Source organism: Misgurnus anguillicaudatus, chromosome 22 (genome assembly GCF_027580225.2).
Source record: "Misgurnus anguillicaudatus chromosome 22, ASM2758022v2, whole genome shotgun sequence".
NCBI lineage: Eukaryota > Metazoa > Chordata > Actinopteri > Cypriniformes > Cobitidae > Misgurnus > Misgurnus anguillicaudatus.
In genome coordinates this window covers 27,433,196-27,455,992 of record NC_073358.2, presented here as the reverse complement: position 1 = coordinate 27,455,992, position 22,797 = coordinate 27,433,196, and the positions used below count along the sequence as shown (strand labels likewise).

The 22,797-nt window shown below is 36.2% G+C and overlaps 1 protein-coding gene across 2 annotated transcripts; it reads right to left on the bottom strand.

Moving 5' to 3' along the window:
- Positions 1-14: 14 nt before the first annotated feature.
- On the bottom strand, positions 15-15,564 carry scn4bb (sodium channel, voltage-gated, type IV, beta b). 2 transcript variants are annotated; one of them, XM_055199789.2, is made up of 6 exons: positions 15,106-15,564; positions 14,632-14,992; positions 10,667-10,830; positions 7,215-7,428; positions 6,958-7,087; positions 15-4,514 (listed from the first exon to the last, which is right to left on the bottom strand). In XM_055199789.2, the coding sequence occupies exons 2-6, from the start codon at positions 14,717-14,719 to the stop codon at positions 4,430-4,432; spliced, it is 681 nt and encodes a 226-aa protein (XP_055055764.2). In that variant the 5' UTR covers positions 14,720-14,992; positions 15,106-15,564; the 3' UTR covers positions 15-4,429. The 2 variants fall into 2 exon arrangements, with proteins under 2 accessions (XP_055055764.2, XP_055055762.2); XM_055199787.2 differs by having other exon boundaries at positions 15,253-15,564.
- Between the last annotated feature and the right edge of the window lie 7,233 nt (positions 15,565-22,797).

Genomic DNA, 22,797 nt, shown 5'->3' with positions numbered 1-22,797 from the left:
AACTTTACCATTCATCAAACTTTTAATTCAAAACTTTTATTTAATAGCTTCTTATAATAAAGAAATACAATATGCATGGTTGTGCAGTTCCATGGGGAATAACAGGCCTGCACACTGTCTTAAGGAAACAGTAGGAACAAAGATTCAGGATTATGGGCTTAAATGAGCCTCTATGCTATAGCGTGTGTTTTGCATTCAGTTTGGTAGGGGACTGATGTCAAACAATGTCGTCTGTATAAGATTGAGACTCAGGATTGGTGCATATGAGCAGTTAATTTTTATTAAAGCCTTGGGTGGATTTGAAGGCCTTTATTCCCCCTGGTTTTACATTTTTGTTTAACAAACTGATCTAGCTCAGTATTTTATACAGCATCTGAATGAGTCTTGATCAGTCACTGCCAGTCACTCTGATGCCTTAATATTTTATAGCTTGCAAGCAACATATTACGTGAACATTTGACACAAGTTGAATGTTTTAGAATTTGTACAAACACTCAATTCATGATCAGTTCAATATCAAAATTGGGATTTTGTATTTTTATTTTGATGTATGAAATTTCAGACAGAAATGTGCAACGTGAAATGCATAAACACAGAAATCATACTAAACTGTCTGTGCATCAAGTGACATGTGTTTTTTTCATTCTCTCTTAATATGATAACAGTTTATATCAATATTTCTATCCAGAAAAATAATATTGCTTAAGATGATGATAATGCTCATTCTTGCCCAAAAATCTATCATTCTGCATAGTTCCAAACTGCATTTTAAACATTTTGTTGTTTAAATTGCCATGACAAATTCCTAACCCAACCAAAACTGATATGTTAGTGGTTTTAAAAGTGCATTAGTTCAAAGAATTAATAAAAAATAATTAGTTGTAATAATTAAAAAGCCCTAAGATCTTAAAGCCCAATATTAAGCTGGCCATCGAGACGTCCAACCCTAAAACAACCTGAGAAAACGTCTGTTCTTTCAAAGTCATACAAATATTAAATGTAAAAACATATGCAGGTTTGTCATGATGAAAGTATTTTTGAATAATTAGAGGTAGGACTACGAACTCTTTAAAATCGTTAGATTTAACGTCTTCATGTATTTTGTATTAAATGAAGCTAAAGAGCCCCTGAATGTGTATTGCTTTAATGATGTCAAATACTGTGTGCTCTTGCAATACATTATAAATAAAATATATTTGCAATTATATAGGTGATAATCAATATGTAAATCTTTATCACAGTTCAATAAATGCCAGAAGGTATCCAGAATACTTTGTTGGTTTAAATGCAACTGCCTACCCTGACTCAACCTCCATTTACCTTAAATGATTATGGTTTACATTTTACTCACCCTTTAAAGAACAGAATTGCGATTACATTAACTAAGCAAACTTACAAAAACATATTAAAGTGAAATTTAAAAATAGTTTTCATGAACAATACTCAAAGACAAAGAGATGTTAGGGAAGGATGTGAGAATAGTTATGGTTATACAGTATACATTTTTATCGTGTTTTTAAAAGTGCAGATTATGCCAATTTTTGTGCTCTATGCTGAACTTCTCTACAATCATGTTTAAAGACAAACATTTGACTGTTATCTGGTGTTTACCCTTTTTGGCACTGAAATCAAGCTGCTTTGTTCAAGGAAGATTTATGAGAGGTTTGTGACATTACCATTCACAATAAAGTTTACCAACAATAGGAAAAATGTCAAATCCTCACTGGTTTTCAGTTACATAGATTTACAGGGAGGCTCTATTATGGTGTTTTAGTATTTGCAGGGTAGACTGACACTTATTTATTGCATGATTGATTTGAAACATTTCTTGTTTTTTAATGTAATATTTAAACTAAAACGTCTCTGAATGGATTATCTATTATATTTTGACATTTAACTCTTTCCCCGCCAATGACGAGTTATCTCGTCAATTAAGAGAAAACATTTCCCTGCTAATGACGCTTTCCTTTCGAGTTTTTACAGTAATCTGCCCAATTTACAAACTTACCCAATTTATAAAAAAACTGAAACATACACAGAGTTTAAAATGTTGTTAAATTAGTTTTTGTCTTGATCATTGTTCTGAATCTGATCTCTTACAAAATTCCTTTACAAAAATGCAATTATTTCAGCTTTTTGCTCAAAATTTGGTATTTTTGAAGAAAACTACACTGTAAAAAATTCTGTAGAAATTACAGTATTACTGGCAGCTGGTTGCCAGTAACTTACTGTAGATTTTACATTTGTTATTTACTGGCAAAAGTTTGTTCAAAGTTAAATGAACATAAAACATTCAGTCTTTATCTTCTACAGTAAGTTACTGGCAACCAGCTGCATACAGTGTACCCATATTTAAGAGGTTATAAAAGAAAACAAATGAAGATAGAATGAAAGTTTTTTCCCCCCGTTTTGCTTGTTTATTTGAAAGCAAGAGGGTCTGTTTTTTCATTTGATATATTTGTACACTGTAAAAAAATTCCGTGGAAATTACAGTGTTACTTGCAGCTGGTTGGCGGCAACCCGCCGTAGATTTTAATTTGTTATTTACTGGCAAGAGTTTGTTCAAAGTTAAATAACTTTTAAAAATTAAGAAGTCTCTATCTTTACAGAATAAAACCATACAATAACAGCCTCATGCAAAGCATTCTGGGAACCAGAAATCATCATCAACCTGTTTTTTTCTTCAGACTGTTATTTTAATTTTTACTCTGTACAGACAAAAGACTTGTGAATGTTTAATGTTCATTTAACTTTGAACAAAATTTAAATCTACGGCAAGTTACCCGCAACCAGCTGCAAGTAACACTGCAGGAAGTTTTTACAGTGTATGTTTATATATTTATAGAAGCATTTTGTGAAAATCACAAAAATGCTGGCGGGCAACTTAAAAAAGGCTGGCGGGGAACGAGTTAACGTAGTTTTATTTATTGTATATTTGCTATATATCTTAAATAAATTACTGGGATTTTTAATTTATTTCATTTCTAATCGAAAGAATAGACCTTGTTTGACGTCAGTCCCTGAAATGTCTGAAAACATACATTCATTTTTCATTTATTCAATCGGTATTTACATAGTTATAATTTTATCGTTGTGCATGATTTTATGATAAGTTTATTGCTTTAAAATATTGCATTTTCATGATGTCACAGGGTGAGTTGTATATGGTTTATAAGTCACAGTATGTCTGTTTGCAATTCTTTTTCCCATTTTTGGTATTTATATTTTGTTTGGCATGGCAATTTACCAAGCTATTTTCCGTTTTAAAGCTGATGCTAATTAAGTTAGAATATGACAGATGTATTTTAATATTACAATAGAAAAGCATTGTTTCTACAGTTATAGTGAGCCACGTAGCCCTAAAAATTCTGGCCATTTAGCACATGCTATATTAGACAGGAAATTATTCGAAGCAGCATTGTCAGTGTTTCATTCAGGGTTTAATCTAAGGGGACACTGATTTCTACGGATTGTCAAGTATCATTCACTAGCTTGTAGTTACTAACTGCTTGGGGGCTTTTGCGATTTTGCAGCGGTTTACTATTGTTATTCTTTTATCCTTTTAGCATTATAATGTTTTGCATTTTTCGGTCTCACTCACCAATAGGTGGCGACAGAAGCATTAACAGGCACATGTGATTCAATTTCAAGCAAAGATGGTAATGTTTATATTGAACTGGACTCAAAACTGTTACATGAAGGCCAAATTCTGCCCTTGCTAATAGCAATCAGAATTCTGCTATTTTTTTGTTTCCATCCACTACTGCATTAAAACATACAGTTATGTTACCAGCATTGACAGTCTGTCTCTGTCACGGGTGAAAAATAGCAACATAAACTATTAATGAGCTCTCACAAACTTGATGGCCACTTGACAACAGGAGCTAATCTGTATTTAACACCACAATAAAAACCATAAGGCCTTTACTCAAGAATTATGCTAAGAGCTAGCTTAAACTTAATGCAGATGTTGGCAAACCTGCAACCATTTTAGTCAGGCATTACAGTTTTACAGTCCAGTTCAAGGAGCTATTAACAGAACAGCGTACATTTCAAGCATTGTTAGATGAAAATAAATATATATTAGAGATATATATAAGAAATGCAGTCCACAGGCTTGGTGTGAGCCACTTAACTAAAGTGCGTGAGGCTGCATGTTTGTGGTGCATATTTAAATGCATATATAAATATAATATATGCAGAAATACATAATGCCCCCTCTTTTCATTCATATCTTAAGAAAATAAATGAACAATGTGAATTTCTTCTACAGAAACTTTATAAATCGTTAATTTAATGCTGTCATGGCTCTTTTTTGCAACTAAAGTAACTAATAGCACTTGTGGACACGCATATGAATAAACCGAGAGGGCACAACATGATGGCTGATCCATGCCATGTGCATGTGTAGCTGTGTTTGTGCACTCTCTCATGCCTTCTTTGGTGTAGATTTAGAGCCCGACAGACCGTTCTCCGTGTTATCAATCCCTGAGGAGGTGACAAGGCACTCCTTACTGGAAAAAAGACAAAGAAAGAAGGATGAGAGAGGGAGATTATTGTGTGTGTGCTCCAAGAAAATCCATACAGTGTGGGGATATTTGATAGTAATACCATGTCATTTTTGACCTTGTACGGACATTTTTGTCCCCTTGAGGCAAACCGTTTATAAATAATTTAAAATTGTTTATTTAAAAATGTACGTTTTTTTTTGTAAAGGTTAGGTATAGGGGTTGGGTAGGTTTTATAAAATACACTGCTTTATCATAAATTCAGTGTAACCCACCCTTAGATAACTATAGCTATCAACCAACAGTACTACGTTGTATCATTTAATATGTTTTGTTTAATTCAAATTAAGTTAATATCATGAATTTTCTTTGGTGGACCGCAAAGGGATGCACAAAATCTTTGCGCACTCCCAAAGGTTTAAAACTTCTGGCTTAGGGGATAGAATATACAAATTGTTTAAAATAAAAGTCTTTACATCTATTACATCTTTACATATATAAAACATAGAAATGTTACATGTGAGATGTGTGTATTTTTAGGGGTGAGCGTGCACAAACTATAACGCGGGGTTAATTGTAACGCAGCTACTTTACATATTTCTACAGCGCCGAGCAATCTGTGCTTTTGGTCTTTTTCTCTTACTGTCAGAAGATGATCTCCTGTAAATTTGTGAAAAGTTTTGGTTTAGCTATTGAACAAAGAGTGTTTTGGAGGCATAAAAGTAAATTTCTTTTTTTCTGATTTCTAGTTGGGTGTGTAAGTCACCAAATCAACCTTATATTATTTTAATCACTGTCTTGTTACCTAAAACATAACACTATTTTGAAACATGTCAGCAACTCTTAGTAACTGATAGCTGGGATTGAAAATTTTTTACACAGCGGGGTTAGTTGTAACACTGTGTACAATGTTTTCTTTTTATTATTATTGTATACAATGTAAGTACTATTAATTAAAATGATAACTGTTAATGCAATATCAGGTTTGCACTCCTGTAACTTTTGGTGTAATAGGCTTTATGCCCAGCTGCACTACTTCCTGAACTTCAGCCAGCTCCTTGTTTCCTGTCTGCCATTATTGGACAAACTGATTCATCCAGGTGTGTCTGATTATTGTTGTTGTGACTACTGAGGTCAGGCACACCTGGATTAATCGGTTTGTCCAATAATGGCAGACAGGAAAGAAGCTGGCTGAAGTACAGGAAGTAGTGCAACTGGGCATAAAGCCTATTGTAAGATAACGGTAGGTCCCACAAACAAACTTTAAGTGTTCATTTGTAGCAGAGAGGTGTGTGTTGATTGTGTAAAAAAATAATTAATCTAACTTAAATATTTTTTGAATGGTAGAGCCAAAGTCAAAAAGCGTTAGGTTGTGCACCGCTCTCCCCATTTAAGATTAAATTAAATGTTATTTTTCAAAATGATGGTCACATTTTGCATGTCGTAGTTAAAAGGTGGTTTCCCAGACAGGGCTTAAGTCTAGAGCTTAATGCTTATCCTAACTGAAAACAGTTTGCCTTGACATATCTTAAACTATTTCAGTGCTATTGTTTAGCTCAGAATGTCCATCAGAAACGTTTTTTGCAAGGCATGTTTGTAAAAACTACTTAAAGGTGCAGTGTGTAAATTTTAGCGGCATCTAGTGGTGTGGTTGGGAATTGCAACCAACGGCTCAGTCCACTGCTCACCCCTCCCTCTAAGGCCTAGTCCACACGGACACGGGTATTTTTATAACCGTGAGTTTTTTCACGCGGTTCAGCCGTTCATCCACACGAAACCGCAGTATCAGGGCACTGAAACCGAGCATATTTGAAAACCCCGGCCAGGGTGAGCTTTTTAAGAAACCCCGGTTACAGTGGTATCGTGTAGAGCATAAAACCGGGGGTTTTGCCTTGCGACGTCAGAGTGTGCGCCGTTATCCACTGTGTTTGACGTCAAGATTGTGCGCCGCTGACTGCTTTGTTGATGATTCTGTGCAAAGGCGGACATATCTTGCTAATAATAACTGTGTTAACAGGGCTTCTAACATGGACTTGGCCATAAATGCATAGAGAAGCTATGGTAGCCGCCACTGGAAAAACATGTCCTCAACGGAGACAACTAAGTAAAAAAAGTTTGTCCGTTAAGGGCTTCTGTAGAAACATGGCGGCACAAAATGGCGACTTTCACGTAAGGGGACCCTCTGTGTATGTAGATAAAAACACCTCATTCTAGGGTAATAAAAAACATAAATGTTTATTATAAAAAGGTCTTTATACACCCCTGATAATGTAGTTTTGTATATTATTTTGCATTTCTGTCAAGAGATCCTTTTAAAAATTACACACTACACCTTTAAAAATTACACACTACACCTTTAAATGCTCAATCTAAACCCCTGTCGGGAAACCGCCCCTTAGACTTTCAAGACAGGTTGTGCAGTTTTTGCACGTAAAGGTCATAAACTCACTTTTTTTCCTCAATCTTTGAGAGTACGAACAGAGTGAAATTCTTTATCAGCATGAAGGCCATTAACGCAGCAATGAATCCACCAACACAGGAGGCAATGATGATGGTGAGCGTGTTATCAACCTGCCTTACTGAGACAGACAGAAAATGATTGCCAAACAAAAATGAATTAAAATTTATTAAGGACCTTGACGCACAACGTGGTGTCTGTATTTATTTACTATATTTTTTAGCTTTATTTATCCATGCCATACTTACATTCCTCCACCACGTACAGAGTAAAAATGGCACTGTGATTCTTGCTCTTCTCTTTGGGGTTTTTGCCAAAGCAGGTGTAGACACCTGCGTCATCAAACGTTACATTCCACAGAAGGATGGAGATGTTATTTCCTTTACCAACATAGTCCACCCTGCTATGGTAGACATTCACTTTAGGATCCACGTTATCCAGTGGAATTACAGCATCAGCCAACTAAAAGAAAAACGCATAATAATTGTGTAAATTATTTCTGTGTCATATACCTAGATCAAGTATACATTATGGGGTGGTTTCCCGGATAGGGATTAGCTTAAGCAGGGGCCATGCACCATTTTTTTTAAAGGGGCACAGTGTGCACAGCTCACAGAAATTTGTGCATACACAGACATCAAACACAATATTATAGAGCTTTCAGTCTTTTCCATTACATTTCTAACAATTGAAGCGCCCCTGCATTTATGCAAAAACCTCCAAAATAAAAGTGTTGACTAAACTTTATTATTAAATACAGTTCACTCGGAATAATGACATATTGGCATCATATTTACATCTGAAACAGCATGTTTTGTTTATTTATGTTTTGTTAAATGACTTGTTTAATTGTGTCATTAATGCATTTTGCACAACAACTGCATACTATAAAATTTATGTAATTTTAAATCCATAAAGTATATAAACAACGAAAATTACATACGCTGTAGCCACGTGATTGAGTTGTTCAATAATGATAAAAAATATATATATGTTTAGATAAAATTATTAGAGGAACGGATTTTGCATTCAATTTTACCCCATATGTGAGCATGTGTGATTCCGCGCACCCATGAACTCTGGCGAACTTTGGCGTTGTACCAAGATGAATCTAGAAATCTCTCACATTTTAAACCATACATTTTCTACACAAAGGAGGTTAACTGCACATTACAGTACTCTGGATTGGAAATGTGAGCGTTTCTTACACGTTTTAATTCCTCAGATAGCAAAATGCAGCAGCAACAGCAAAGAGCTCGTGAGCGCGCTCAGACGCTGATGACGTCTGCGACTGCGCTGACTGCAGCGCCTAGCTGCCGCCAGAATAAAGTAGCCTAAACATGATTAGTGTCCCCTCAGTTTGAATACGCATGACGCCTCTGGCTTAAGCCAGGACTAGACCTCAGTTTAATTAGGAAATATAAGTAGTTTTAACAAACATGCCTTACTAAAAACATTACTTGTGTGCATTTTGAGGCTAAACAAATGATACTGATGTATTTTAAGATATGTTGTTTTCAGTTTGAACAGCTCTTACAATTAACTTAGTCTAGGACTAGTCTTATCCCTGTCCGCCCCCAATTTTTTTGACTCTGTCAATTACTACAGTGCATTAATTATTCATAGCATGTGAATGTCTTTAAAGGCACAAAAAAGTAGCTCAGCCATTATATTCATTTTACCTAATCATATTAAGTTTAATATGAGCAACAGTAAAAGCAACTGATGGCATTTGGAAATAAATAAAAGTATGCCTAGACTACTACACTGTAAAATGTACAATAGATATATTGCATTATGCCTTAAAAATACAGTAAACAATTAAACAAAACCACTTGAAGGTCAGCAGTTTCTTGCATTGAATGTTAAGTATTATTTTAACAGAGGAACAATATACCGTATATATTATTATACTTTATACAGTATACCATATACATTATATATGTCTCTATTGATTACTTGATTGATGATATTCCTCAATAACCACTTAAATTTTTCACCGGGTTACTTTACCAATGCTACTTAAACATTTCACGTAAAAGTCTCGGATCAATATTTTGTGTCTAATTTGCTTATGTGGCAGTCTGAAGTCACACTGAGTCCCGCTCCCCCGTCAGTGTTTGTTTTGTTACAGTAAAACCGGCTGACTATGCATTATCCCTCGCAGGTGAAAGTGGTGTTGTCTGAAGTGGTTTCGATTGTTTTACACTATAGATTTCTGCTGGCTATTGCCACAGCAGATATCATTAAAATGTTAAATAGATAAAGTAAGTAATATTAACTATTTCGCTACTCACAATTGTCAGTTTAACTTCCATTTTCAGTTTTAGGCTGTCAGGCAATATGTATTCTATTCTTAAAGGGGTCATAGTGTGACTTTTTCCATGTTTAAGTGTTATAATTGGGTCCCCAGTGCTTCTATCAACCCAGAAAATGTGAAAAAGATCAACCCACTAACTAACTTTTTGCAAGCGTGTGAAATATTAGGTTGTTCAGATTTCGCCTGTTTTGTGAGGTATACGCACAACCGGCGCAACGTCATAGAATGTCTCTGAACGGGTTCACGCCCACTTTTGGGGGAAAATAAACCAGGCCTTTCATTGACTTCCATTCAAAATAGCGGAACAAAGCAACGCTCGTACACAGCCGGCAGGCGTAAATAACTTATGAAATCACTCAGATTAAACATGTTGAGTAATTATCTGTCCACCCTGCCTGCCATAGAGCGCGAAATATACATAACACATTTAATTTGGTCACTATTAAAACATGTCCCTTTCATTCTCACAGCGTCAAATTTGTGTAACAACGCTGCCTATTGGCTAGAGGTGTCTTACCCGGACATTTACTCATACCTCATCGAGTCAACAGGGAAGCAAGTGAATGATTTTACTTCGTATTTGAAAGTGACTTCGTATTTATACAGTATATTATGTCTTTATATTTAGAGTACTGAGTGCACTTTTCGTCCAGCCATACAACTAGCCTTAGTAATATTCCAGCAATCATAGCGTTACACAAATTTGACGCTGGGAGAATGAAAGGGACATGTTTTTTTATTGACCAAATTAAATGTGTTAATGTATCTTTCGCGCTCCATGGCAGACAGGGTGGACAGATAATTACTCTCAACATGTTTAATCTGAGTGATTTCATAAGTTATTTACGCCTGCCGGCTGTGTAAAAACGTTGCTTTGTTCCGCTATTTTGAATGGAAGTCAACGGAAGGTCCGGTCCATTTCCCCCAAAAAGGGGCGGTGACGAAATTTACAGTCAAGTTCCCGGATGTGCCGGTAGTCCGTATAGGTAGCAAGGCCAATTAGAATAATACCGCCCCTTAATCTGCACTATCTGCACTAGAAAAAATTATCAACAGCACAAATAAGTTTCAATTGCAATAAATCACCATCATTGTGATCAGTGTTTGCATTTCATCAACTCATTTGCATTTTAAAGGACACACCCAAAATGGCACATTTTTGCTCACACCTAAGTGGGAATTTTAACATGCTATAATAAATTATCTGTGGGATATTTTAAGCTCAAACTTTACATAAGCACTCTGGGAACACCAAAGATTTATTTTAAATTTTTCAAAAATCTCATAATATGACCTATTTTAATATGACATAACATGACCTACATAAAGTACATTATTCCCAGTATCCCATGGTTTTCAAAACGAACATCAGAACATTACCTTCTGCATGGTGCCGTTATCATTGAACTCCCATTTGAAGTACAGATCCTTGATCCCAATACAACTGGAATAAGTGCAGGGGAGGAGAACTGTACTGCCATTCACCGCTTCCAAAAATGGAACCTTACCGGTTGACATCTCTAGAGCATGCACACAACACACACCTGAGAAATACACACAGAGAAAGAAAACAAGGCAGACATGAGGAATGTGAGCATGCAAATAAAACATTTTTGTTTGCCTTTACATCAAAGGTTTAGAGTCTACCACAACAATCTCCTTTTTTGTCAGCCACAATGCTACTATCAAAACCAGATGGCAGTGTAGGTATGGAAAGCCAAGGTCATAGGAAGGTCTGACACTCCCCCATGTTATTTAAGATTTGATGCAGTACACATTATAGCGGACCAATCCCTAGATAATCCCTAAGGGGGGCTTGAACCTTGGACCAAGATCTTTTATCCCTTTGCCACAGCCTTTAGATTACTTGCATTGTATACTTCCAGCATTTACACAAAACATGTTTACATTGGTAAAAAATAGCAGCATATAGACCGCACTCAGAGACTGAATTTAAAGAGTGTATTAAAGTATCGAAAAAATACAACAGGCCATGACAAACACAACAAGACAAACGTTTCGGGCCTAGCCCATCATCAGTGTCACAACTGCGACACTGATGATGGGCTAGGCCCGAAACTTTTGTTTGTCATGGCCTGTTGTATTTTTTCGATACTTTAATACAGTCTTTGTACTTGATTCAGTCTCTGAGTGCAGTCTCTATGCTACTATTATACCATTTTATCTTGGAGTTACGCAACGGGTACACTACTTATATTGGACATTAGGCGCAGACGCCACTCTTCTCACGTACAAAGCTTTATTTCTATTAACTAACATTAACAAAGATTAATAAATACAAATGTATTGCTCATGGTTTGTTCATGTTAGTTACTATATTAACTAATGTTAACTAATGGACCTTATTGTAAAGTGTTACCAAAGAAATTGATATGGACCATCTGACTATATATCCAGGTATGATAATAAAACAAATAAATCAGTACATTAAACATCTCATACCCAATGAATATGAAATTAAATATGATATCTCTCTTAAACAAAGCTCAACTTCTCTTGCCTACACAATATCACACACATACATCCACTATGCTCTCAGAAGGTACTTGAAGGTACAAAAGTCACTGGGGTGGTACCTTTTCAAAAAGTACCTAAAAGATTCAAATTAATACACAATACAGGTACACACTGGCACATACTGGTATCTCAAATGTACATATCTGTTTTAAAAGGTACTGTCCCAGTGACAAAAAGGTACAACTTTTGTACCTTTATTTCTAAAAGTGTGCATTTTGCACACAATGTAAAATTTTTTCTGTTGTGAGAACTGTTGATTGGAGATTCTGTAAGGTGTTTTTACCACCAAGAATCAGTGTAAAATTGAGCCAGGTTCCTAAAACAATTTTTACACGCACAGTAATTATTTACTCTGTAGGATGTATTCATGACAGTATAGATTAGAAGTTTAATTAATTGTGCAAATTCTGAATATCGTCACCTTCCTAAACTAATTGCCTAAGTCATTTTTTCAGGTTTCTCAGAAAACACAAAAAAAATGGAACTAACTTCAGAGGTTGAGTAGATTTGTGTTCTTCTTGATGCGGCTGCCATTCCTCAATGTCTTTTGACTTGGGCAAAATAAAACAGTCTAAAACATTTTTTTTCAAAATTAGTTTAGGAAGGTGATGATATGCATGTTGTCATGTTTTGTCTAAATAAGTTACATTTTTAGTCATTTTCATGCTGTAATAAATGTATAGATGGGTGATTCTCACGAAACCATTAAAACACCACGGCACTAATGATTTTAGCTTTAAAATGTGTAATATAGTAACATGAAAAAGCATCAGAATTAACACAACTGTGTTCTACCTTGCACAATGTGTGATTTCAACATAAGAATTTATAATTGGAAATTTTATCTCATTTTCTGCTGAAATTCTCATTACCGCAATGTGTCCGGCTGTGTTTGAACATGCGTTATGTTGTAATTGAATCAAATTAACACAAAAATATTATGAAAAAAAATAAATGGATGTTTTGCTAGACTACTTTAGATGACAGAAAAAATATTTACTGAATATTCATGTATAATAATAATAAGGAAAAATTAGGAAAATTATGTGTCCATGCCTGATGTTCTCATCCTCCGCAACACTTTTTTAGAACAGTTTAAGCACACATACAGAATTTTAATAAAGTTTGATTTTGAGTGACCAAGCACATGGACCAGTTACTTCAAGATGGCTACCAGGTAAGATCATTTTTTTACAGTTAATTTGAAATATTGTCTTGTCAGAATGCTTACACGACATTTTGATGATCATTACCGCAACAGATGCTTATTAAATGTTAATTTAATTAATAGAAGCATAATCCTTTGATTTTAAATGCATGTGCAGAATCTCCAAATTATGTTCTTTCAGGTTTGTCATGCCATTTTGAAAATATGTCAGTGTTGATGTTTTCTGACTGTTGCGGTAATGAGATTTTTTAGGACTAATTTTTAAAATTATGTTTCAAAAAGTGTTAAATGATAAGTAAAAGTTTTTAAATTAATGTTCCCATTTACTCCAGACTTTGTTTTTCAATGTCTGGTGGGAAAAAAGTAAATTTAAGCAATTTTTACATTTTCATGCTTGACATTTTTAAAACCAAGTTTTCGTGAGAATCACCCAGATACTGTATTAGCTACAACAATAATAAAATATTAATAATAGTAATAGTAATAGTAATAGTAATAATAATAATAATAATAATAATAATAATAATAATTATTATTATTATTATTATTGTTATTATTATTATTATTATTATTATTATTACTTCAATAGAAATATCCTCGTTATGGTCACGATTCAATTCGTTATAAATTACATGATTGATATCAAACTGCTTTCCCTTACCATTGTATACAGTATACTTAAATTTCAATTAGTTTAAATACAATTTGTAAGTCTTGTTGCGACTTAATATTTTTAAAATGTTGAAAAATGTTATGTTGAACTTGACTTTTATATATGCATAGATCAGCATAAACCAGAACTTGGTGACCTTGAATACACACCTGGAATTCTCTGTTCTCAAGCGTCCGGAAGTTCACTTAGCACTCAATGTGAAAGTGTGTACACAAGCTTGTGTGAGAGTGCTGAGTGCTGCGTTTAAACAGCTGTGTAACTCATCAAACCAGGTACACTACTGTCCCAATAAGAGCTTGTACAATTCAACTTGACCCTTGGCGAGAATTTTTTTTTAAACGGTACAGGACCACACACTGTACTCCAGCAGATTACACAACATTGATGCTCAGGAATATCCACTGTTAATTCTGCTGGGTTATTTGCATAGGTCTATTTATAACCCAACATGTGTTCAGTCCAGCATTGGGTTAAAAATAACCAAGCTGAATTTAGACAAATAAAAAACCCTTGAATGTGTTACACTAAATAGTCAGTGGCAAATGCTTGCAGAGAGAAATTGCTTGCACGCTCCGCTTCTTTATCACTCATTCACAAATAACTCTGATCATAGTTTCCTCTGGAGCCATTCAGAGGAGAAGAAATGTGAGAAGTAACCTAATGCTGACTTAAAACATCCCAATCACACTAAATCCTACAGCTTTACTGCAATGCAACATTTAGGGCTGGAACAGTGTTTGTGTGCGTGTGTATGGTCCCCACAATGTCCCACCAAAGATACAGTACCAGTCATTTTTGACCTTATGGGGACATTTTGTGTGTTGCAAAGGCTTTCCAAGTTTACTGTTTATTAAATTGTATTTTCTTTTGTCAGTGAATCTCTACATTGTTTAATTTACTGTCATTGAAATAAGCATTGTTGTCATTTTTTCTTAGTTTTTGAAAAGATAAGAGAGATGGTCTTACCAAACATAAGTGTGAGCAAAAGACAGCACACAGTTCTTTCTGAAGTATCTTCTCTTCTTGTTAAATGTCCTCTACTTTTTGTCTCCATGTTGCTCTGCTATTTCTTCTCTGCTCGTTTCCTCACATCCACCAGCGTTCCCCAGCTCTTAGTTTTGTCAGTTTCCCAGAACTCTTCTCTTTTCAGTACCCTGATTGATAAAGAGTCCCGTCCAACTCTCCGCAATGGCACAGTAGATGTATTTGTGTTTGCAATTCCGAACTTAAGAAGGAAAAGAAGGAGAGGTCTGCCCAGGTCTTAAAGTCCTGGACGGCCAAGAAATCTTTTTTCTATAGTCCCATAAGTGTCCTGGTTGATCAGTCGCTGTTAAAACGGAAAGTTTTTGAACAGGAGAACATTACCCACAGCCTTTTCACATTGAAAAGAAATCGATTAAGTCAGCAAGAGATGAATGAGGAAAAACTGTAAGATCTTACAGATCTGTAATCACAGTAAAGCTGTCTCCTACTGAAGTCCACAGTTAGACAGTTGTATGAACATTATTTAAATATGACCGAGCAGTGTGTGTCATGTGCCTTTGGCTGAGTCAGCATGCGTTTGTCTGTGCAATGTCTGTGTGCTACCTTTGTTGCGCAGGTAAATCTGTGTGTCCTGTTGGCAGAAGCAGAGGGCATCAGTCCGCAGAATGAGTGATCTGATCCCCGCACATGCACTCCCTCTCTCACACAGGCATTCATACACTCTCACTGACGCACCTTGTGAGGGGCACACGCGCAGTCTAACCGGCAAAACAGAACAGTGGAGCATTGAATCACTGGAGGTTTGAGGACAACTGCAGATACTCTCTTCAACAGCAGCCCTCCCTCTCTCGCTCTCTTTCTCTATCTCTCCCTGCTAATATTTGGCTCTCACTCAACTTTTCTCCTTTTTGGCTGAATGCCTTTTTCTCCCTCGCCTCCTCCCGCCCTTTCTATCTCTGCTCCTCTCTCTCTCTCTCTCTCTGAGCTGTAAATGTGGGTTCACATTGTTAGGCAGTGTTATTTGGGGTCCTCTTCTGCATTGCAGTTTGTTTTAGAGGCAACTCTGAGAAGTCACATAAGGGGTCCTCCAGCACCATTAGCAGCATGATTATTTGACCTGTGCCCGGCAGCGTGGCACGTGTCATTAGCTCACGTAACACAAGATTTACGTTAACATGCAGTACACATGGGAAGTATGTGCGTATGCATTACATATGGTGTGTATTTAGCAGCAAAGTGACTGATTGTGACTTTGAATGTGTCCAAGACTTTCTCGCTTCACATCCATGATAGATTGGCAGAGTTAAGTTTCCTATGACTGTGCATTTCTCTACCCCCTCCACCCCCTCTGGTATTGATAATAGGCTGCACCAGCAGTGTCAGGTTTTCCTGGATCAGGACAATTGTCATCTAAACCCAGAGCGTTTTTGTACTTGAGCATGGGTGTGTGTAGTGTCGCGTGTAGGTCTTATGCATGTAACTTTTGTATGTATGTATATTTTTTAAGGGTGACTATAATGTTATACGTGTGAAGTGAAAGGTTTATACGCATCTCCTGATGCACAGGCCAGGATAAGCATGATCAATGGTTGATGCTAAATGTGACGTAAGCATCAGGCAGGTCGCTTAATTGTCGGCAATTTGGAAAATTTGACATGGCATCACATGAAAACTGTGCATGCTTAGGAGATTACATTTTTTGAAAATATGCTCATTTTCCAGCTCCCCTAGAGTTAAACATCTGATTCTTACCGTTTTGGAATCCATTCAGCTAATCTCCGGGTCTGGCGCCATAGATACACTAGATGTCGCCTTGGCTACGGCAGTTCATTGGACTGAATGCGTCAATTAGAGCCGCCATCTTGAAACAGGGGAATCCCGCATCAGCGTCATTGTAGGCAATGGTGTAACGGAAATAAAATCACCATAAATCGTCATGAATGCGATTTTCTTGGTTTTCTTTTGGTTCGTTTCAACAGTCATGTATTTAGCATTGAATCCAGAAAAAAATTAAAGTTTTGATATTATGAAAATCTACTTTTTCTAACTGTAATGCATAGTGCTAGTAGGCCTAACAGTCTGGCATCGTCCATGAATTCGAAGTACAGGCGGAGATGGCAGCTTAACCTAGATACTTCCTATGACAAGACCCCTGTTCTAAGATGGGGCTCTGAGCATGCGTCAAAACCGCCGCCAAGGCGACATCTAGTGTACATATCTATGGTCTGGCGCTAGCACTTTTAGCATAGCTTAGCACAATCCATTGAATCTGATTAGACCATTAGCATCACACCTAAAAAAATAACCAAAGAGTTTCAATATTTTTCCTATTTAAAACTTGACTCTTCTGTAGTTACATCATGTACTAAGACTGACGGAAAATTAAAAGTTTTGATTTTCTAGGCAGATATGGCTAGGAACTATACTCTAATTCTGACGTAATAATCAAGGATTTTGCTGATGTAACATGGCTGCAGGAGGCGTAGTGATATTACGCACTGCCTGAAAATAGTCCCCTGCTATTGAAAGTAACCAAGGGGACTATTTTCGGGCAGTGCGTAATATCACTACGCCTGCTGCAGCCATGTTACATCAGTAAAGTCACTAATTATTACGCCAGTTTGAGCAGAGCCGGCGCCAGACCATAACTAACAGGAGGGCACATGGCTTCCAACAGGGGGCACGCAATTAGCAACAATAAATTGCAAAAACAAGGCATTAAAACAACAAATACAGTGCAAGCACACACTCATACAACTGCTACAGACTGTCAGCTTATTTCCCGTTTAAAACAAACTATGCGCAAAAGTTAAACTATTTTGAACTTTGACCACGGCGTAAGCGCAAGCTGCGCTTGCACTTTGCTCGACGCAACAACAAACCACCCTCGCTCAGCGCAAGCCATTGTAATGAATGGGTTTCACTGCGCAGTGCACACCGTGTCCTAAAAGCCGCTTACCATAATCACGTCGTAATGCTGTTAACGGTCTATAGTCACGCTTCACATTTAAGCTACCGTAAATTAAAACAACGCTACCTTTAAAAAAGCTGAAGGTGGCGTGTACGACCATTAAACTTCCTTAAAACAGTGTCCTGTAGATTTGAAAATTACACCTCGACCTCTATTCTCCAAGTTTGGGCCAATCGGTGTTTGCATGAAGTCAGATGGAGCAGGCGGTGCTGGTTCGTTGTAAATGTTCTAATGTCCATATTTTGCACGATCCATGAAATGCCTCGAAAAAAAATGGTTGCTAGTATCAAGTCACAAATATGCAAAAAAGACGTAAAGACGCATGAGACGCCGCAAAACAACCAATCAGATTTTCATCTATTTTAATTAAAGAAAACATATATCAACTATATTTTCCTCATTTGATTACATTAAAAGTCATGAAACATTCATTGTTTAATTTATTTTAATCATTCTTGATATATATTAAATTAATAAAAAAAACTGTGTTGGGGCACAACAACCTGTTTGGGGGGGGCAAGGCCCGCGAATGCCCCCCCCCCAGACGCCGGCCCTGAGTTTGTGAGTATAGTTCTTAGACATATCTGCCTAGAAAATCGCAACTTTTAATTTTCTGTCGGTACACGATGTAACTACAAAAGAGTCAAATTTTAAATAGGAAAAATATTGAAACTCTTTGGTTATTTTTGAGCGCGATGCTAATGGTCTAATCAGATGTAATGGATTGTGCTAAGCTATGCTAAAATTGCTAGCGTCAGACCCGGAGATCAGCTGAATGGATTCCAATACGGTAAGAATCAAATGTTCTCTCTAGGGGAGCTGGAAAATGAACATATTTTAAAAAAAGTGGAATATGTTATTACCTTAACTAAGAATTGTTGATACATCCCTCTATCATCTGTGTGGGTGCACGTAAGCGCTGGAGCGCGCTGCGACGCTTCGATAGCATTTAGCTTAGCCCCATTCATTCAATGGTACCATTTAGAGCTAAAGTTAGAAGTGACCAAACACATCAACGTTTTTCCCATTTAAGACGAGTAGTTATACGAGCAAGTTTGGTGGTACAAAATAAAATGTAGCGCTTTTCTAAGCGGATTTAAAAGAGGAACTATATTTTATGCGTAATAGCACTTTTGGGAGTACTTCGACTCGCCTGAAAAGTCCGCTCCCCTTCTCACTCTCATAATGGGAGAGGGAGGGTGTTACTGTGCCGAGTCGAAGTACTCCCAAAAGTGCTATTACGCCATAAAATGTAGCTCCTCTTTTAAATCCGTTTAGAAAAGCGCTACGTTTTATTTTGTACCACCAAACTTGCTCGTATAACTACTCGTCTTAAATAGGAAAAAAGTTGATGTGCTTGGTCACCTCCAACTTCATCTCCAAATGGCACCACCGAATGAATGGGGCCAAGCCAAATGCCATCGAAGCGTCGCAGCGCGCCCCAGCGCCCACGTGCACGCACACAGATGACAGAGGGATGCATCAACAACTCCCGGCCAAGGCAATAACATACTTTAAAACTGAAAATGAGTAGACTATTCCTTTAACCAAAGTGGTTATTTTCCTTTTTGTTATTTCCAATTCCAATCCGTTTTTTTTTAAGAGTTTTAAGGAAATATGTCTCTTATATGCTGTTTGAACACATACTTTTCTTGTGACATCTGCTTTTTTTCTTAGCCTTGCCGTGTAAAAGAATTCATTCAATGTATTTTCTTAATCATAACTTAAACTTCGAACTAAAGTCATCAATTAATCAAAGCATAATCCAAACTAATGAAAATATACTCTATATTCTGCTGGGTTGTTTTTAATTTGTTTTAAATAAAAATAGGACAGAACACGTGTTGGGTTAATAAATAAACCTATGCTTCAACTCATGGTTGCACTCAGCATATGTTTATTTATAACCCAACATGTGTTCTGTACAATATTCATCCAGCATGCATTGCGATATGAATAAATTATGCTGTATAAAGTATTTCTGTCTTTTTTCATGGACAGACTGGTTCAATATCTTAAGTCTAAATGTAATTGTGTCTATTGCTGCTGTCTTCTTACATATTGCAGGAACTGGAATCAATAAACAATCAATTGTATACATACAGTATAAGTCAACTCTAAGCTAAAGGTTTAACTACCCAGAAATTTTAAGGCAGCATTGAGACTTCTTATTCTGAAACAAAAGGTTTATTTTTGTATTTTTATGAAATCCAGCTCTGTGAAAAGACCATGCAGAACCCTACACTGTAAAAAAATAGCTGTAAATATGCAGCTGGTTGCCAGTGAAGATAAAGACTGAAAATGTTTCATGTTCATTGAACTGTGAACAAACTGTTACCAGTAAATACCATAAATGTAAAATCTACAGTAAGTTACTGGCAGCTAGTTGCCAGTAATACCCAGTAATACTGTTATTTCTACAGAATTTTTTTACAGTGTATTGCTCCAACACGAACGATTTCTTTATTTCTTCTTCCGAGATACATCAGTCTGAAACTATACTGAAACAAAAGGTTTTATTTTATTTTTAGAGTGTATGAAATCATCTCTGTGCTAAGACTAGAAGACTAGAAGCCTATTGCTCCAATATAAACGGTTTCTTTATTTCTTCTTCAGAGATACACGATACTGAAACAAAAGAGTTTGTATTTTATTTTTAGTATGGAATTCATCTCTGTGCTAATACCAGAAACCTATTGCTCCGATATGAATGGTTTCTTTATTTTTTTCCGAGATACAGCAGTCTGAAACTATACTGAAACAAAAGGGTTTGTATTTTATTTTTTAGTATAAAAATTCATCTCTATGCGAAGACCAGAAGCCCATTGATCCAATATGAACAGTTTCTTTATTCTTCTTCTGTGATTCGCCGTTTTGGGTCCCTCCATTGGGGATTGCAGATAACATGTGGATGCTTTGCACATTATTCATATTTTGAGTTTTGCAAAGACGCTGTGGTTAAAACGAGTCTTTGTTGCACCACGGATAATCCATATAGCTATGGCTGGTACAAATGATTTTTTTCTTATGCCCTGTCCATAAAATTGAAGATCCCTCCAGAAAATGTGCTGATGGTATAGTAACCTCATTTGCACACGCACGATCACATGGGTAGACAAATAACATTTACATGGACTTTATAATTGGACATTCATTTAATCAATACTGCTGATTAAGTTTACAATGGAGTGTACTGAACCACACCACAGGACGTGTCAACTACCCTCATATAGTATTGCTATTCAGTGGCATCTCTCCATTACATATCATCACACAGTAACAGTGCATGCATGAGAGTGTGTTTGGGGGGGTCAGAGCTGCAGTTTGGAGTTTTGGGCTCTGTTATAACGCTGGTCTGCAGCGCTGTACTGCACTGAATGTGGCAAGACTTTTTCTGCTTTTCTGGACCAGTTCCCACCGATGCTGCATTTCTTTCTCATCAGGCACACACACACACACAGGCGCACACACACACACAGAGGTGTCCTCTGCTGGTGCAGCAAAGTCTGGCAGGGGACGAGCCTTTTTCAGCACTCTCTGGTATACCGCAGTGAGCAAACACACACACACACACACACACACACACACACACACACACACACACACACACGGTTCTCTGTTGGGTTGAAACTGTTACAAATCTATAAATTCAATTACTCCTCTAATGTTTAGGATCTAGAAGATTCTCATTTATCTCATCTCATTTATCAAAACCCATCAGAAGATCAGAGTAACAGCATTTAAATTTTTCTGCACATTCTGCACAATTTTCTGCTCTCATCGTGCTCAAAAGTTTTGCTATAGCACAAACAACACACACTTTACAGCCACATTAAAACACATGCAAACTGTTTCTCGGTTTGAGGGAGGAGGGATCTCTGTTGGTTCACTGTATGCAATAAAACTGTAATTAGTTTTCATAATTTTTTAATACAAGGCTGTTACTGCCACTAGAGGATGCTATTTCAATAAACACTCTGGTTTACACTGCTAATTGTAAATGCTGGAATTTTACATTTCATGGGTTTTATATTATGATACAGTATTACTTTATGGTATAAAGAACATTACAGTGGGGTTTGTGAATCAGTTTTTTTGCTTTGCCTTTATATTACTGTTACAAAATAATTTAACAGTTTAAGGTCCCAGTCTTTGTTATATGTTAGCTCTGCTCTTATGAAAGAATTACATTTTATTTTAGATCCAGGATGTAAATGTATTAAAACATATGATACTGATACAATTCTAGAATCTAACTAAATTAAGCCACACCTAATTCATAGACAGTAATGTTTAGGTTAGCACTTTGTCCCCTCAAAACAAAACAAAGTCCAACTGGAACACAACCAAGCTAGGTGGAGGGTTTTTTATACAGTAAAATGTTTAACTTAGAATATGTTTAAATTTTTTTAGTTTAATTTATTTTAAGCATTTAAATGATTCCATCCAGCTATTCATTGCCTGTAGTAAACTACACGTTCAGAACACTGATAAGATTAGTCCACGTTTAGCTGCCCTACACAAATTTTCACACAAAGTACACTCACCTAAAGGATTATTAGGAAGACCATTCAATTTTTATAGCGCTTTTCACAATTGGTGATTGTTTCAAAGCAGCTTTACATTAATGGAAGCAGTGGAAAGCACAGAAAATCGACAGATAACACAACATAATACACAATAGCACAAGCAGTTAAATTTGCTGCGACTATGAATCAACATTATAAGCATGTGTATTACTAATGTAACGTAAAGAAGAGGACGCTAAGTTAAGCCCAAGAAGGCTGCCTCCCCGGGTTGAAAAAACCCCTAGGAGAAAAAAAACAGACTTTTTAGCCGGGGAATTAAAAAAATGGAGAAAGAAAAATCTTCTTAAAGGAAAATTCGTATACAAAACAATGGCTGGTGATTCTGTTAAAAATGTAAACAGGCTGTTGTTAACATACATTTGCATAAAGCATCTATATATGTATATATGATTAGAATATTAAAAACCTGAAAAGTGTTAAATTAGGGTAAATTTAGAATGGATAAAAATGTGCGATTAATTTGCGATTAATCGCAGTTAACTCATGAAATCATGCGATTAATCTAGATTAATTTTTTTAATCTATTGACAGCCCTAATATATATATATATATATATATATATATATATATATATATATATATATATAT

Excerpts from the sequence above, each read along its gene's own strand:
- scn4bb (XM_055199789.2), bottom strand. The coding sequence starts at position 14,719 with ATGGAGACAAAAAGTAGAGGACATTTAACAAGAAGAGAAGATACTTCA. Across the intron at positions 10,831-14,631 it reads TTTGCTCACACTTATGTTTG|GTGTGTGTTGTGTGCATGCT; the intron begins GTAAGACCATCT and ends TGTATTTCTCAG. Across the intron at positions 7,429-10,666 it reads ATAACGGCACCATGCAGAAG|TTGGCTGATGCTGTAATTCC; the intron begins GTAATGTTCTGA and ends TTTTTCTTTTAG.